Genomic DNA, 15,664 nt, shown 5'->3' with positions numbered 1-15,664 from the left:
AAATTGAACCGAACAAACCCCTCCAAATTTCAAAATATTGAATTCATTCCCAAACCCATTCCTCTTCGTTCGAAAGATGAGTAGAGCCTTTTCGGATGACTGAAAGCTTCGATAGGTTGGTCGCAGGCCTCACTTCCTTTTGGCTTCAAATTCCTTCAAATCTCTCACTGGCTAATTCCGATTTACCCCACCTTTTAAGGTCGTCGCCATCATTCAGGTGTGATGCCAAGATGGTACAATCCCTTCAAATCTCTCTCTTTCTGTCTTTCATTAACTGAACTTTTGTCTCATGTTTCAATAGTAATGTATCTATTGTATAATCACAAACAAACTCTTCTGTGAGAGATAGAGAGAGTTGTGTCGGCGTCATTGGATTTTCTTTAAACAGGAGACGTAGCCGACCCAATTCAAGGCTTAAGAATGCATGCTTCTCTCACTTGTCTCTATCTTTCCAATTTTTTAATCCCCTGGTCCCCTTTTCTCTCTCTATATATATATTTTATCTTTCACTCGTAAACTTCCAATTTTTCCATGGGTTGATTGGGCTTTGGATTCATCACCTCAGATGAATTCAGTTCTTCCTCTACTCACCCCTTGCTCTGTTTTTCTACCTGATCTATTCGTGCTTATGTTAGTTGTTGGTAAAAACTCTATATATCTCAATTCGATTAATTGAAAGGGGAAAGATCCTTACCTGGATTCGCTCTCCCAATAATATAGAATATCTGTAGCTGAAGTAATTTGAATCCACGTCCTCATTCCCCCACAATCTGGTCACCGGTTTGATTCTGCAATTTCTGGGAAAGTATAAATTTCACAACCCAAATGCCGTGTGGAAGGATGGTATGGGAATCTAAAATAAAAGGAAGAAAAAATCCACACATAACTTTCCTTCCTGTGTTTTCTTGGAGAGAGGGAGAGAAAGAGAGGGAGGGAGCCACTTTTCTGAAAAATCTCACGTAAGAATAATGTGATCACCCAAGTGATACCGTGGCTACAAATATATAACCCTATATTTTGTAACCGCCCTGAAAGTGATTTTCCATTTTTGCCCTTGGGAATATAATTCTATTAATAATTCATAAACCCTAACATTAGTATAGATGCATGGTGCCTCAAATTTTCCCCAGGTAAAGATTTCCATGTTAATACCTTTGGTTCTTCTATCTGGATTTTGGTTTAAAAGAAAGTTTTCTTCTTCTCCTCTTCTGGGTTTTTTTTGGGTGTCATAAAGAAGGAAAAATAGAGTTTCAGATATGGAATGTGAGTGTTTTACAACTAAGGCTGCAACTGGGTCGGGCTAGGCCAGGCTTCTGCAATCCCAAGCCCAGCCTTATATGTTCTAATCTGAGCCCATTCCCGCCCTAACCCTAGTTCAGGGCCAAGAATTACTGTCCCTAGCCTTAAGCCCTACAGGGTCAAGCCAAGCCCATTCCTGCCCTAATTGGCCTTGTCCCTGACCCTGGCCCTATTTGGCCTTGTCCTTGATTGGCCCTGACTCTGGCCCTAGTTGGCCCTGTCCCTGGCCTTGACCCTGATTGACCCTATCTTGGCCCTAGCCTTAATTGGTCCTATCATTGGACTTACAATATCAAATGTAAATTCATAAAAAAAATATATAAAAATACATAAAAGTATCATAAGTAAATTAAAAATAAAATTCATAGAAATATAAGATGATTCAAGCTGCTACAAAATGATAAAATAGTCAATAAGTTGATAGTGTTGCTTTAAACATAAATAAATTCATACTCCAAAATTATATATTGAGCTCTGAAAGTCTCTATTGCTTTGGTGATGAAAATTGAAAATCTCTCCCATTACTTTGGTGATGGAAATTGAACTCCTATTGATATCCTTATTCAACAAAAAAAATTCATATTCAAAACTTTTAACAAGTAAATCAACTTTTTTCATAGTTAAAGAAAATGATATATTAGTTACAAACATAGTTATTTTATTATTTATATATATTGTCTCGCCTTAGTAAAAAAAATTATCAATGATTTTTGGGAACTAAAAGACTTAATTCGAAAAATATAAATTATCTTAAAAATAATATAAAAGTGAACACATAGTCTAACATGATCAAAATGACTGAAGGACAAAATCGAAACTTATAGTTATATCAATGTTAATAAGAAGATTACGGTAAAAATCTAGTACATGATCAAGATTAAATTAACATTAAGACTAGAGCAATTAGGGTCAGGATCCGGCCAGAATCAGATGAATGCTTACTACATTCGTAATGATGATATTAATTTATTTTTATTAATTTTTTACAAAACATAATCATGTTTTTAAAATTTGACACGTGTCAAGTATTCACCTATGTGGATTAGAATTAATTCCTCTCCATATGGGTGGAAGGTCCAGACTCAAATCAATACCATAATTAGGGCCAAAATCATGGGCCTAGATCAAGGCTAAGATTATGACCAATATTAGGGCCAAGATCAAGGCCAAAATTAGAGTCAGGATTCAAGTTAATAGTAGGACCAAGATCAGGGTCAAAATCAAGACCAAAATTAAGGCCAAACCGGGATGGGCTGGGCGGGCCAGAGAGTAATCCTAGGCCCGCCCTTGGCCCTAGTTCAAGGCTAGAATGTTTTGGCCCTAACCCGCCCTTAGAGCCAAAATCTTTAGCCCAAGCCCTATTTGAGCTCAGGGCGGGTCAGGGCCACTAGTTAGTGGGCAAAACTTGCAACCCTATTTACAACTTCAGATTCGGTTGAATTGAAAGCTCCCTCTTGAAAAAATAAACTACAAAGAGTTAATGTACCATAAAAAGAACAAAGAATGACATGTGTTTCCATGTGGAGCCCTTATCATACAAACTCGGCTTTACAGATGGATTTCAGTGATCTGTTAATTTTTGAGTTCTTCTTTACTGATATGGGGGTTCGATCCAAAAATAGCTCTTGTTGACAGGGAGATCACCATATTGACTAGAAGATCGGTAACTTTTCCGTGCTTTGTAAGAGTAGAACTTTGGTGCTTCATCGGGTGGACAATGATAAATCCTATTCATCATTTTTTTTGTTCTCTGGTTCTTCGAAATCATAAAAGATGTGCAACAAGAGCTAATAAAGAATGACTTACATGCCAAGTCTTCAACCCTGACCCACTTCATCTCATATTTGTCTAGCTTGTGAATCCAAGCACGCCAACCCGAAAAAGCCAAAAGACCAAGGTAGAGCTCCCCATCATTCTCATCTCCCACCATAAAACTTTGATAAGATGACCATGGAATGTCCAATATTGCCGTAGATTCTGTGAAAACATTCCATGATTTTTGAGCAACATCAAAGGTAGCCAATCCACCTCTTACAGTGGAGCAATAAAACTTCCCCTTCAAGTAGACAACATCTTTAATCGGTAAAAATCCACTAGAGAAACTGTATGAAGACCAAACCATCTCTCCAAGGTGACATATACTGATATCAACTTTACCACTATAATGCAAAACAAAGAACACGCAATCAGGAGAATTGGGTGGTGCTGAAAAGGTTGCAACATCGAAAAGGAGGGAGCCCAAATCAGGCAAGTCAAACCTCCGGTTGATAAAGGGAGAGTAAAGAAAGAATGAAGTGCAACAGCAACCCGAACCAGAGTCAGAAACAGAATTACACTGAGAAACCAAGACCCAACCGAACTTGGAACTACAGAGCCGAGGAACACTACCCGCTTCTTCTATGCCTTCAATTTTAACAATGTGGGTTTTCTTGTGTTTGGAAGAATGAGAAGATGGTTCAACAAGCATAGATGGTGAAGTCATACGGTTATACCAATTTGTAGCCATTAACCATGGAATTTCATGACGAAAATTCTGCGAGCGAGAGTATCCCGTAAGTAGTTGATTTGAGGGGAACTGTACCGAACTCCAGTGCTTGCAAACTGTATTAAAACGGGCAATATCATTCAAATAGAGCCTTGATATGATGTTCTCTAAAATATCTGTCGGAAAATCAGACCAAGAGCTCTGCTCCTCCTCCTTACTTTTCAAACGTAGAGCCTTTCTCTTCTTTTTTATTTCCATTGTCTTGGACTTCGTTGGTGCCATAGATGAACTTTCTAAGATGAGAAAAACAGAGCTGCTGCGAGAGAAACACAGAGCTTCGAAAGGGTAAGAATGAACTCAGTTATATTTAAACTGGAATTTAGAGTTGTAGACTTGTTGAACTCGGATTCTCCGAGATGCACTCGGCTTGTCACCGTTAGATTTAAACTGAAGTTCAAGTTGAACTCTCTAATTTCACTTCCCCCTGTTCCGTTGGGTGTTATGCTATTTAATTATGTTGGGTGAAATGACGATATTAGACCACTCCCCTATTGTAATGTGACCTCGCGTTGGGGGCAATAGAAAGGAAATAGCGAACTAATTGGAATTTCAAATTTATTTAAACAGGAGATTTAGAAATTTAGTAATTATAGCTTCCATAAATAAGATTTCTTTCCTTTTTTTTCACTCAGTTCCTAATTAGTAATTGTAGCTTCCATAAATAGGATTTCTTTCCTTTTTTTCCTCAGCCCTTAAATAGTCAACATGGTATCCAATCTCTAGTAAACATGGAATCTCATCTCTTATATTTTATTCTTAGTATTCTCAAGTTGATCACATGTGCGGCTTATCTTTCCCCTCCACCCCTTTTTTTTTTTTTTGAACTCTAGAATAATTTTGATGAAGATAAACTGGAATAACAAAGTCGCATTATAGGGGTATTTTTGGAAAAAATTATTTAAAGTTTCACAAAAAGTAAAAGCAATTTACTAAAGAGTTTTTTACGCGTGGCTCCTAATCAGACTAATAAAGTTAGTCATCGTTAAGTGTTTTGAAATTTCAAACCTAGAGGGACCAAAATGCCCCTCAGGTAGTTAAGTGTTATGACTAAGAACCCTTTAGTCATTCACGACGTATTTTTTTAAAACCATATATTAATTAATGTTTAAATGACAAAAATACCCTCATTACAGATCTTATTTTATTTCTAATTAAGGATGTTTGTCTGGTTCTGTTTAGAGCATACACATTCAGTGCTTCACTATATTGCATGTGAAGGCGTTACCGCTCCTCTCTTCCCTTCCCCCATAGAGTCCCTATCTCTTTCTCTCTCCCACAAATCTATTACTTCAATGTTTAACTTCCACTCAAGGTCCTAACCAAGACTTTACCCAAAAAGGACAAAAACCATCCCAATCAAGATTGATCAGAAAACTCGGATTGGATATGAATCACATCAGCTCGGCTTATTTCAAGCTATTTCGAGCTGAGATTTGATCCAGAACTTATGGAAATTGCCTGCAAGATCCAATCCTAAGAAGTTTTTGTTTTTTTGGGTGGTTTCTCATGATGGTTCTGGCAGTGGTTCCAGTAGGATGAAGGAAGAAGATGGGTGAACGGATTCCTCCTTCACCCACGTATGTGTTTGATAACAATAGGTATTGGGGATATTTTAGTCATATCATATATATTAGATAACCTAAGAGATATTTTGGTCCTCTCGGTTTGAAATTTGAAAACACTTAACAGTGGCTAATAGTGTTGGTTTGGTTGAAAACCACGTGTAATATATTGCATTAAAGGGACCTAGCACTAGTTTATGGTCCATTAAGATGATCCACACATAAAAAACTGCTTTTATAAAGGGTTATTTACCTGGGCCATTTGGTCAATTATGTTTTAGTCCCTTCCAGATTGGCCTTTTTAAGGGTTTCTTCACCTCTCACAAAAACGTGAAATAGTTCCACCACTTGATAGTAATAAATCTTGAGATATCGTCTTTTTTGTTTTTGTTTTTGTTTTTTTTGGGGGGGGGGGGGGGGGGGGTTAAGGGATGAATGATTTTATATATGGGGGAATTGGGGTATTATATATGTTGTCCGCAAGGGTTGAACTGATAACCTTTTCACTAAGAAATATGAGTCTTTACAACTCTACCAACCCTACATTGGTGGCATATTTATTTATATCATCCAAGAAAATTAGACTTGAACCTAGGTGATGGTCATTGCCAACAAAGCCAACCCTTTGGTGGTACAAAGTTTGAGATATTGGTGATACGAAACAAAAGAAGAGGAAACGACACCCATTGAATTGCAAAATATGGGGCACCCATAGGACCAATGGAGGGGAGTGGAGGGGAATCTTTGTTTGCACCTGTGCGGATATCGTCTATGTAATTACATTATTGCGACAAGTGTCATGCAGAAAATTTGAATAGTCAGATGGACAACTAATTTGGTAATTGGACATATTGAGTTTGAAAATAATACATGTTGAGTGACAAATTTGGCAACAACTATTTTGTTTTTAAAATAAATAAATAACAAATAATAATATAATATATTATGTAGATAAGTTTCAAAACATTAAAACTCTATCTCCCTAGTGTTGTTTTAGGACTCTTGTTTGATTCTTGCTTCTATAGGACTCTTTTGGATTTGAAGATTTTGATCCAAGGATTTTGGCATATATAAGGTAACTTAATTTACCATATTTGTTTAGTCCCAAATTGGATAGAGCTAATGAGAATATCAATTATATATACGTTACGTTGATTGCTTCTAAGTGGGGTGTATGCCGGTAGAGAGTTAAACATGGATCACGCGCATGCACCGAGCTGTACCAAGTTGGGCATGATTGCGGTTGTGATCTGTGAACCCTAGTTTTTTTTTATAACAATCTTACTCTCATGGTGGAATCACATATGGCACTTCTTCATTTTCTAATAAAAGATGAGGGTGGCTATTTCATGGTTATACAGAAAAAAAAGGCGGAAATCAAAGGTAGAAAAATTATGTTATGGAATTTCGGGTTATTCAAATATGCATGCATAATCTTGTTATATAGTTCTATGATTTATAGTAGAGATTATCTGATATTGATTATTTTTGTGCTTGTCTTATGCTTCTTGTTTCAGATTACACTAACAAATTGCATGGACTATCTCTGTGACTTCTTAGAGATGGAAGATATACCAGAATTATCCACTCCTATAGGAACAATAAAACGGGGTCATTATGGCCTTTTAGATCCTCAAGCTAAATTGTTTATCTTGCGAGAGCTGGCTGACCAAACCATTGCAACTAATGCTATTAGGGAGCAGTTAGATAAGTATATGGAACAACATCAGGAACTTGCTGCCGTAAAGAGGGGAGATGCACTGGAGGAAGGTAGAAAGAGGAGAGAAGAGAAGGGACTTCTGAAAGCAGATCTTGACAGCAAAGTACTAGAGGGTGATCTCCTGGAGAATGGCAGACATGATTTAAGCATATCTGAAAATGGTGATGGCAATGGAACAATTAGAGACTTGCCTAAAAAAGGTGGGAAGCTGCGGAATCATGCATCCGAAAATAGGTATAAGTTCCTTTTTATTTGCCAAGACTACAGTGAAATAAAACAAGTAAATAGCAAGTGCATCACAATCCATGTTCCAGAGCAATTTGGTTGCTTTAACTTGGGGAAGTGGGTTTGGGATACTACTAGGCTACTAGCCTCATGTTGACTTGTTCTTTTCAATTTTTGTTTAAATTTCTCTATTTATTTATAATTAGAAGTGTTTGTTTTTTCAAGCTGAGGTCATAACTGTTTCTGTAGTTACGTACAGTATGATCATTTTCAACATTAAGTTGACAATACTTTCTGCTTTCATTTCACCCTGACACAACCTTGTATAAGAAAATCTTATTTTGGTTTTCATAACTAAATTTTCTGCAACATTTTGAAGGTTAAATCACATGCAAGTTCAGTTCTTTTATAAGTTTCTTTGTTCCTAATTTGTGTTTATGACTCTTTTGTTGCAGTTTGAGCTTACGAGTAATGGTGATGGAGGAGGGCTGTCTCTAGCTCCTGGAGGAGACACACAGCAACATCAGTTTGGTTGGAACAACAGAAGGGGCAGTAGCACTAATCGTGTTAGTGGTGGCTGGGCAGCTTCAACTGCAGTTGCTGGATCACCCCAACTGTTCACAACCCTTGTAGCATCATTAGGATTCCCATCATCGTCCATAATAAACTCTCAGAGCTGGCTGCAGATGAATGACTTGCATTCTCTCATGAAAGAACTATCTTATTAGTTCAACTGCTTAGAGGGGAGGGATTGTTGAACTATGATCAAGAAATGTATTCCAGTTTGTTGGCATTGGAAACATTTTGGATTGTTCGTATATGTATAATGGAAAGTGGCACATTTACATTTGTAAAATTGAATTTGGATTGATGGAATTGGATCTTCATTTGTAAAATTGAATTTGGCTTTTTGGAATCAATTTTTTTTAATTAAAAAAACTTATTACGGTGTTTGTAAAATGCCGGCATAGGTTACCTATGCCAAAAACGCCGATAATAAGATTAAAAACTAGGCCTATGGTGGCGTTAAGAAAACGACGCAATAAATAACTTTTAACGGCGTTTTCAGAAAACGCCGGCAAAAATAGCCTATAGCAGCGCTTAGGAAACGCCACAATAAATAACTTTTAACCTGCGTTTTCTAAAAACGCCGAAAAAATAGCCTACAACGGCGTTTAGGAAATGTCGCAATAAATCACTTTTAACGGCGTTTTCAAATGCCGGCAAATGTGTCGTTGTAAGTCACCATTACTGTCATTTGCATTTAGTGCCGCGGTAACAATACGACACTACTTTTGCCAGCGTTTTCTGCGGCATTTTTGAAATGCCGGGGAAGATTTATAGCGGCACTTTTAGACTTACGACGGCGTTTTCAAAATGCCGCCGTAAGCCCTTTTTCTTGTAGTATTACTGAATTTTTTTGGTAATTCTCTGACACTCGACTTCTTTCATCTTCTCTACATATAGACATTATGCAGGGACGAGGACGAGGTCGCCTAGTAGATGCCAGGAGAGATAGAGTTCAGGTTCCAACTTAGCCACGAGCAGAGGTTATCGATCGACACCGCTTCGTTACACCATGGCGTAGTTTCTATATGAGGTATACTTCGGACACTGCAGTATTTAGTACGGGCGGTTACTACAGTTACGAGAGCTGAGGACATTCAAGATTAGGCAGAGGTTTGACATGATGCGATGGACACACTTATTTACTGAGAATTTACCAATGTATCAAGAGTCAGTGCGGCTGTTCTACAACAATCTCACATCGTTTGAGGAGGGCTTGGAAGGAGGTCATCTTCAGTTGGTGGTAGAGAGTCAGATCAGAGGGACACAGATCAGATTCACTACACGCACACTTGCGAAGATCTTCGAGGTACCTCACTACCCGCATGCATGTGCATGGGATACCCACGGGTGAGGAGCTAGGCAAACATCTACTTCTCTATGAGTTACATGAGATCTGTGCTACACTTTGGGATGATCATCGATGTTATCGTCCACGGATCAGTGGTGAGATGACTCCGTCAGCTAGGGTTATCGGCCGGATCGTGGGTAGGAACATTATATCGAGGGCAGGACATCATCATAAGGTGTCATTGATGGATGCCTTGGTCATTTATCGGATCTATATGGGATTTGAGATAGATTTGGCCTATATTATACAGAATGGCATGATCGAGATCGTCAAGCATCCGAGTACTAGGAACCTTTGCTTTGGGCGACTACTGACGCTCATCTTTAGGCACTTCAGGGTGAGACTGGATGACGAGGAGATGACGACTAGAGCCATGGGGCATCCTATTGGCACGAGGACCATTGGACTGATGCAGCTAGATCATGCTAAGAGATCACCAGGTCCAGAGGATGAGTCAGAGTCAGAGTACGAGGATGAAGATGTCCCAATGGATGAGGGTCAGGCTGGTCCAATCAAGGTTTAAAGTATCCCACGATACCATACGATACTAGCCGATACGTATCCATATTTGACCCAACCGATACGATACATCTCGATACGTCTCTCCATTGAAGTACACTAAAATACATTAGCCAGAGCGATACAATACTCGATATAGGGCGATACGTCTCTTAAAATCACCTGACCGATACGATACTCGATACCGATACTTTAAACCTTGGGTCCAAGTATAGATGATCAGGCTGGAGATGACACGGAGATGCGCGGGCTAGTCCAGATGATCCATGGGATTCCCGCACCACACTTCGAGGTCAGAGGTCCATCACATGCAGCTCCTGAGACATTTTACTTGTATGCTCAGATGCTTTCTATGACTTCCATGCTGGAGAGGACGGAGGTCAGGTAGGAGCAAATGTTCGGTATGCCTGAGAGGATGGAGTTGAGACAGGAGTAGATGCAGTCTTAGGTCACTCAGATTTTCGATGATGTCAGGGCACTTAGAGATCAGAGACAGTCTCCTAGATAGATAGAATGTACTAGGATTTCATTTTATGTTTATGATGTAACTCGTTGTAAAACTTTCTTAACTTAATGAAGTTTACTTTGTTTCACTTTATTATTGTGTATTATGCACTTTCCTTTTATTGCATTAAGTGATGTTTGTTAAATCATAATTATGGTGTATTATCCAACAAACAACTTATGCTTCATTAATTAAGTTTTTAGTCCGAGTTATCTATTATTCACATCTAAGAATACAAGAGTCACCTTTGGATCTATGACTTTGAAATGTTCCGTTATCATTTTCTGTGGTCGGGGTTTCACTTGAACTTCGGATTCAAACTTGTAAGAAACTTAAACATGAAAACTCATTCCTCTGGGCTTTGATTTTCTTTATATCAATATTGAGGGGCTGAAAAACATTAGACTCCTACATCATGATTTTGAAAGAATTGTAATAAGTTTATAAAGATTTGTCAGCCTATTGAAACTGGAATAATTTTTCATAAAAACTACAGATATGTGTCATATTATTGGTTTTAGAATATGTTTCTTGCAAATCATCCTATATTCCCTTGGCAATCTTGTGGAATATGACATTGGCCACTGTGTCAAATTCCTTACTATTCCATATCTGGGTCTTGTAGCATCATCTTTGGCCCAACTAGAGTTTGTTTTATTAGTCTCAGCAAGGGGGTCAGTCTTAACTTACCTTTTGCAATAATATAGACACGAACAACTAAAGACAACAATAGGCAGTTGGAACAAAATTTTAAGGTGATGGTCAAAGCATCAATGGTGTTGGGCCAACTGGTAATTCATTTATGCTAATCTGTAGCTTTCTATTGTTTTGTATTCATATTCTCTGCTGCTAATGATTTTGGCTTATGAACACTCATGTCGTCTCCTAAGGGTTCATTAGAATCAACAATACTCATGGTGGAATTGCTAGTTATGGTAGACATTCAAGGTAGAACTCATCAAAACCACAAGATAGAACTCACTCCAAAAAAACAACAACAACGAAAAGGAAAAAAAAAAAGAAAAAAGAAAAACAGTAGCAACCTACAACTTGGATAAGGAAAAAAAGAATTTAGTAGTATACATAATAAGGGAGTAGGTAGGGTAGTACATATAAAGTCGATCTAAGTTCCAGGGTCTTCGGTATATGTGGTAGGTTGAAAGATTAGTTACATGATAGACTAATAGGAAAAAAAAGAAAGAGAGAATATTACTTGCAGCTATGGGTGGTTGCGCAATAAGAAGAACAAGAGTAGAAAAAAAAAATTATAGAAGAGAACGATGGTGACAAAATTGGTTTAATTAAAAGAGCTTTGATAACATGTTAGAAATAAAACTCTTAAGAGTCAAACCAGTAACTGATTCAAAGGAGAAGACAAGGAATAAGAGAAAGAAGAAGAAGAAGAAAACTCAACTTGCTGCAGCCTGTGATTCTAGATCAATTTTCCATAATCACAGTTTCTTCTTATTTATTTCGAAGTCCAATTATAACTTGAGAGACAACTAACTTCGTCCTCTAGTAATGGAAACTGAATTACAACTGGAGGATAGAATAAAGTGACATTGAATCCTACTCGAAATAGAAAGAACAAAAAAGGAAGTATTAAAAATAGTAACAAACTAAAAATAAAATAAAAAATTGGTAAACACTAAAAATAGAAACTATGTAACTCTATTTTCATCAAAAATTATGCACCCAAGGGTTCTTCTTTTAAAATAGAAACTCAATAAATTAAGCACCAAGATTGCTGCCCCAAGTTTCACGCATCTAGGCAACAGCCACAAAACTTGTGTACCAATGTTGCAAAAATCTCAACAAGAAGCAATGGGTTAGTGTCTGCAACAAGTTCAACGTTCCATGGAGATATTTTGTTCGAATAGACTGCTTTAGTTAGCTGGTCTTCCCATTGAACCTACACAGAGGTAACAAAAGGAAAAAGATCAAAGAGTTACTTCTCACCCTTTATTCTAAAAAAATATAGTTACAACAAGCACAATTGGAAGAGAAAATAACCTTAAGACATCGCCACCTTGAACCAGGCCACCAGAGAGGATCCTCATCTTCTACGCCAACAATGGTGCCACCAAGTCTAGTTTGTCAATAGAAAAATTAAGAGTTTCCATTAAAAGAATTTGAGATGTTATAGGCATCTAAAAGATCCGCAGTGAAGTGGTTTTCTTGATCACCTCTGCTCAAGTTTGTCTTTTTCAGCTTCAGCCTTTATTTTGAACCTCATGCCAACTTCATAGGGGGCTTCAAGCGATGTCATACATCGGGCATAAGGTATTATGTATTCAGAATGAATTGTTCTACTGAAAACACAGATACAGGTATACTAGTTAGACAATTTGAGCTTCCACATAAAACAACTAAACTATCAAATCAAAGTCCAAGCATAGAACAATATTACTTACCTTGGTTGGTAACAGATAGTGAACCTAGTATGGTTGGACATGGCATGAAAAGCAGAGCCAAGTATACCTAGCTTCCTGCTGTATCTAAACACAACGGATGCAGGCACAATGTGCTCATCTTTGTGAAACCGGCGAACCCCTACACCAAGTTCTCCGGTTTCACTTCTGCAAAAGAGGCTTGTAACATGAATCCAGGCATATACTAACAAGGTAAGTGAAAATAAATTATCAAAACGTAAGCAAATGCCATGTGATCATTGAAGTAATCACGCAGATTGGTAAAGAACCTAATAAAAATAAAAGAATCCCCTGTGTAAAGCCTTTTGGCGCCTAAAAATGTACTCCAGCCAGTGGTTAACATGTGATGCTTTCGTTGTCCTACAATGAACAAAAACCATGCATTTTAGAAACTGCGGATGGAAGAGATAGAAGAGATAGAAGTCAATAAAAGCTAGGGTTTTAAAGAAGAGACATTGAACCATCTTTGCATAGACTAAGAAACCATTTGCCAAATAAACCATAATTTACAAATGAGAAACCAAACAAATTGGGTTGGCCAAAGGCCATAGCAGAGTATCAATATCAAAGCTTCAATCTATTAACATGGAGACTTGGTTAACAAATAAAAAAGGTAGGAATTTTAATGCAATACATACCACAAAAAACATGGGTGAAGCGCCACACCACCCCTTGTAAATCTTGTGTCACAAGATCTTGTGATGGGGTTTCAAGGGACATATCCTATGACAAGAACAGCATAAGATATTACTTAATGATTATTACCTAAAAGTACTGAAACAAAACACTCAAGAACAAAGGACTCTAGAGAGAAAGAATGTTGTTCCTTATGAAACTATGGAGATATGGGAGTACTGACCAGACGTGGAAGGCATTCCTCAGCATATTTCTTTGGAATGGTTAGTCCACCATGTACGCTTACATCAGATGCAGTCAATTTTTTGCAGAAAGAGTATATTCTGGTTCTTTGAGGTTGAGGACCAGCCACCACTTCTAGATTAGGTACCTTTTGTTGAAGGATCCATAATATTAACAACGTAAAACAATAGCGTAACAAATAAAACCAAACTGACACCAAACCAATTTCAGCAAAGCTGAAGGCAATACCTCCATTTCAGGAAGCAGTGTGATTTCTGCAAATAGATTATTCGTGTCTACTTCAACCTACAAAAGCATATAAATTTGGAGTAAGATCAAACTTGGATTTAACAGAAAAGATAAGCGCAAAAAATCTGATCCTATTATACGATACAAAAAAAATAAATAAAAAAAAATTTTAAAAACACATGCAGAAGCATGCACACACAGGTTTAAAACCCATTGTTGAAAACTCAAAACACGTTTTGGCAAGTGTCGCTTTTAAGTCTACTAAACAAGAGTCAAAATCTTGGTAGAGCCACACAAAAGGATACCATTCGCTGGATATGAACAACTTCGCATAGCATCATCGATGGTATGCTAAAGGTAGTACTTCCAAGAGCAGCGTCACGTTCAAGTTCATCGTTAATTGTGAATGCAGTAGCCTAAATGGAAACCAATGTTAGTACTTAGAATCAGATTATGTAGAAAGTAAATTAAATAAAAAATTTGCTATTTGGATAACAATCAAATTAACTATTCAAGTAAATCCTATTGATCAAATATTCGAAAGAAAGGACGATTGTAGGGAGGATCAAACATAACCTGTTCAAGATGTCCTTGGGGAAAGTAAAAGACCTTCTCCCCAATGCAAGGAATAGAGATGCTGAGGGCCGCACATTTGTCCCACAATGCATCACGAAAGTTACTTGCTTCAGCTGAGGTGAAAATATGAAATTACTGCATATGAGAAAATGCAAAACCAAAAAATAATTGAAGCAGGAAAAGACAATGCCGTTTTCTCAAATTTCACAAACAACACAGAAGTTCTCTGTCCTTGAACCCAAAAACAAAATATAACCAACTAGAGGAGGAGAGTAATATAGAAGATCCAACTGAACAATCAGAGAGACAGAACTTAATAAGATTGCAACATTAAATGATATCAATGGAGGGGAAGGAAAAAAAAGATATGATCCAAATGAAAAAATAACATTGAAGTCACCTTGGTTTGTATAAGTGATTATGGGATCGATCTCCTGCCCAATTATAGTAGAACCCATGCTTCTTTGTGTTGCCATTGCACCTAGGAGGTTAAGTAAATATAAAAGAGACTATTTTACGAGATGAGAGAACGGCCTTCCAAGCTTCTCAAATCACTTGGACCAACACACAAAAAGAGAGAGAGAGAGAGGCTTCACTCGTAATAATGATCAGATATCTCACAGAACACTTAGTATGGGACTTCCACCGTCGTCTGTACCTCTACCCTCACACCCAAGTGCCCCCTTTATACCTGAGGACTGCTACATCTCTTTCATTCTCACCTCATTCTTTCACTTTTATTTGCCGTTTATTAACAGTAACAGCAATCCATACTCTGTTAGTTCCACCGTTTATTGACGTCAATCCATATTTTGTTTGTTGAACCATTTATCACGGAAATCAACACCCTGTTCATTGAAAGCAATCCATCTTCAACGTTGTTAACAACATCGTAACAAGACTGACGGCATCTATCACGCCGTCAGGTATAACGCCGTCAAAACAATTACGAATCATTTATTGTTTATCTTTTAGATTTAATATTACTTTCCATTTTACGGAAATTAATTCATTCACACCAATAAGAAATCTGAATAGATCTTCTATCCCTAAAGCCGTTACAATCGTTGCATATTCAATTGAAATTAATTCATTCACACACACCCATAAGAAATCTAAAAATATTTTCTATCCCTGAAGCCATTACATCCATTGCATAATTCCTTGAAATTATTCATTCACATCCATAAGAAATCTAAATAGATTTTTATTCCTAAAGCCATAATGACTATTGCATATTCACTTTTCATTCATGC

General features: G+C 37.4%; 2 protein-coding genes across 2 annotated transcripts; both read right to left on the bottom strand.

Moving 5' to 3' along the window:
- Positions 1 to 2,890: 2,890 nt before the first annotated feature.
- Positions 2,891 to 4,066, bottom strand: LOC149000459 (F-box/kelch-repeat protein At1g57790-like). The gene has a single exon (XM_089139170.1). The coding sequence runs from the start codon at positions 4,064 to 4,066 to the stop codon at positions 2,891 to 2,893; it is 1,176 nt and encodes a 391-aa protein (XP_088995296.1).
- A 7,986-nt stretch (positions 4,067 to 12,052) lies between these two features.
- Positions 12,053 to 14,884, bottom strand: LOC149000458 (auxin response factor 23-like). The gene is made up of 11 exons (XM_089139169.1): positions 14,809 to 14,884; positions 14,621 to 14,698; positions 14,409 to 14,521; positions 14,138 to 14,248; positions 13,833 to 13,889; positions 13,585 to 13,731; positions 13,364 to 13,448; positions 12,708 to 12,909; positions 12,480 to 12,605; positions 12,307 to 12,382; positions 12,053 to 12,205 (listed from the first exon to the last, which is right to left on the bottom strand). The coding sequence occupies exons 1-11, from the start codon at positions 14,882 to 14,884 to the stop codon at positions 12,053 to 12,055; spliced, it is 1,224 nt and encodes a 407-aa protein (XP_088995295.1).
- Between the last annotated feature and the right edge of the window lie 780 nt (positions 14,885 to 15,664).

The sequence above is a fragment of the Hakea prostrata genome, chromosome 11 (genome assembly GCF_041222555.1).
Source record: "Hakea prostrata isolate BN-2017 chromosome 11, UWA_Hpros_2, whole genome shotgun sequence".
NCBI lineage: Eukaryota > Viridiplantae > Streptophyta > Magnoliopsida > Proteales > Proteaceae > Hakea > Hakea prostrata.
Note: the sequence above shows the minus strand (reverse complement) of the source record. Positions and strands in the feature narration are given on the sequence as shown.

Bases quoted from the DNA above. Each gene is read 5' to 3' on its own strand.
- LOC149000459 (XM_089139170.1), bottom strand. From the start codon at position 4,066: ATGGCACCAACGAAGTCCAAGACAATGGAAATAAAAAAGAAGAGAAAG.
- LOC149000458 (XM_089139169.1), bottom strand. From the start codon at position 14,884: ATGGCAACACAAAGAAGCATGGGTTCTACTATAATTGGGCAGGAGATC. The intron at 13,449-13,584 runs GTCAGTACTCCC...TTCTTGTCATAG, and splicing joins AGGAATGCCTTCCACGTCTG to GATATGTCCCTTGAAACCCC. The intron at 12,206-12,306 runs GTTATTTTCTCT...ACCTCTGTGTAG, and splicing joins CAAGGTGGCGATGTCTTAAG to GTTCAATGGGAAGACCAGCT.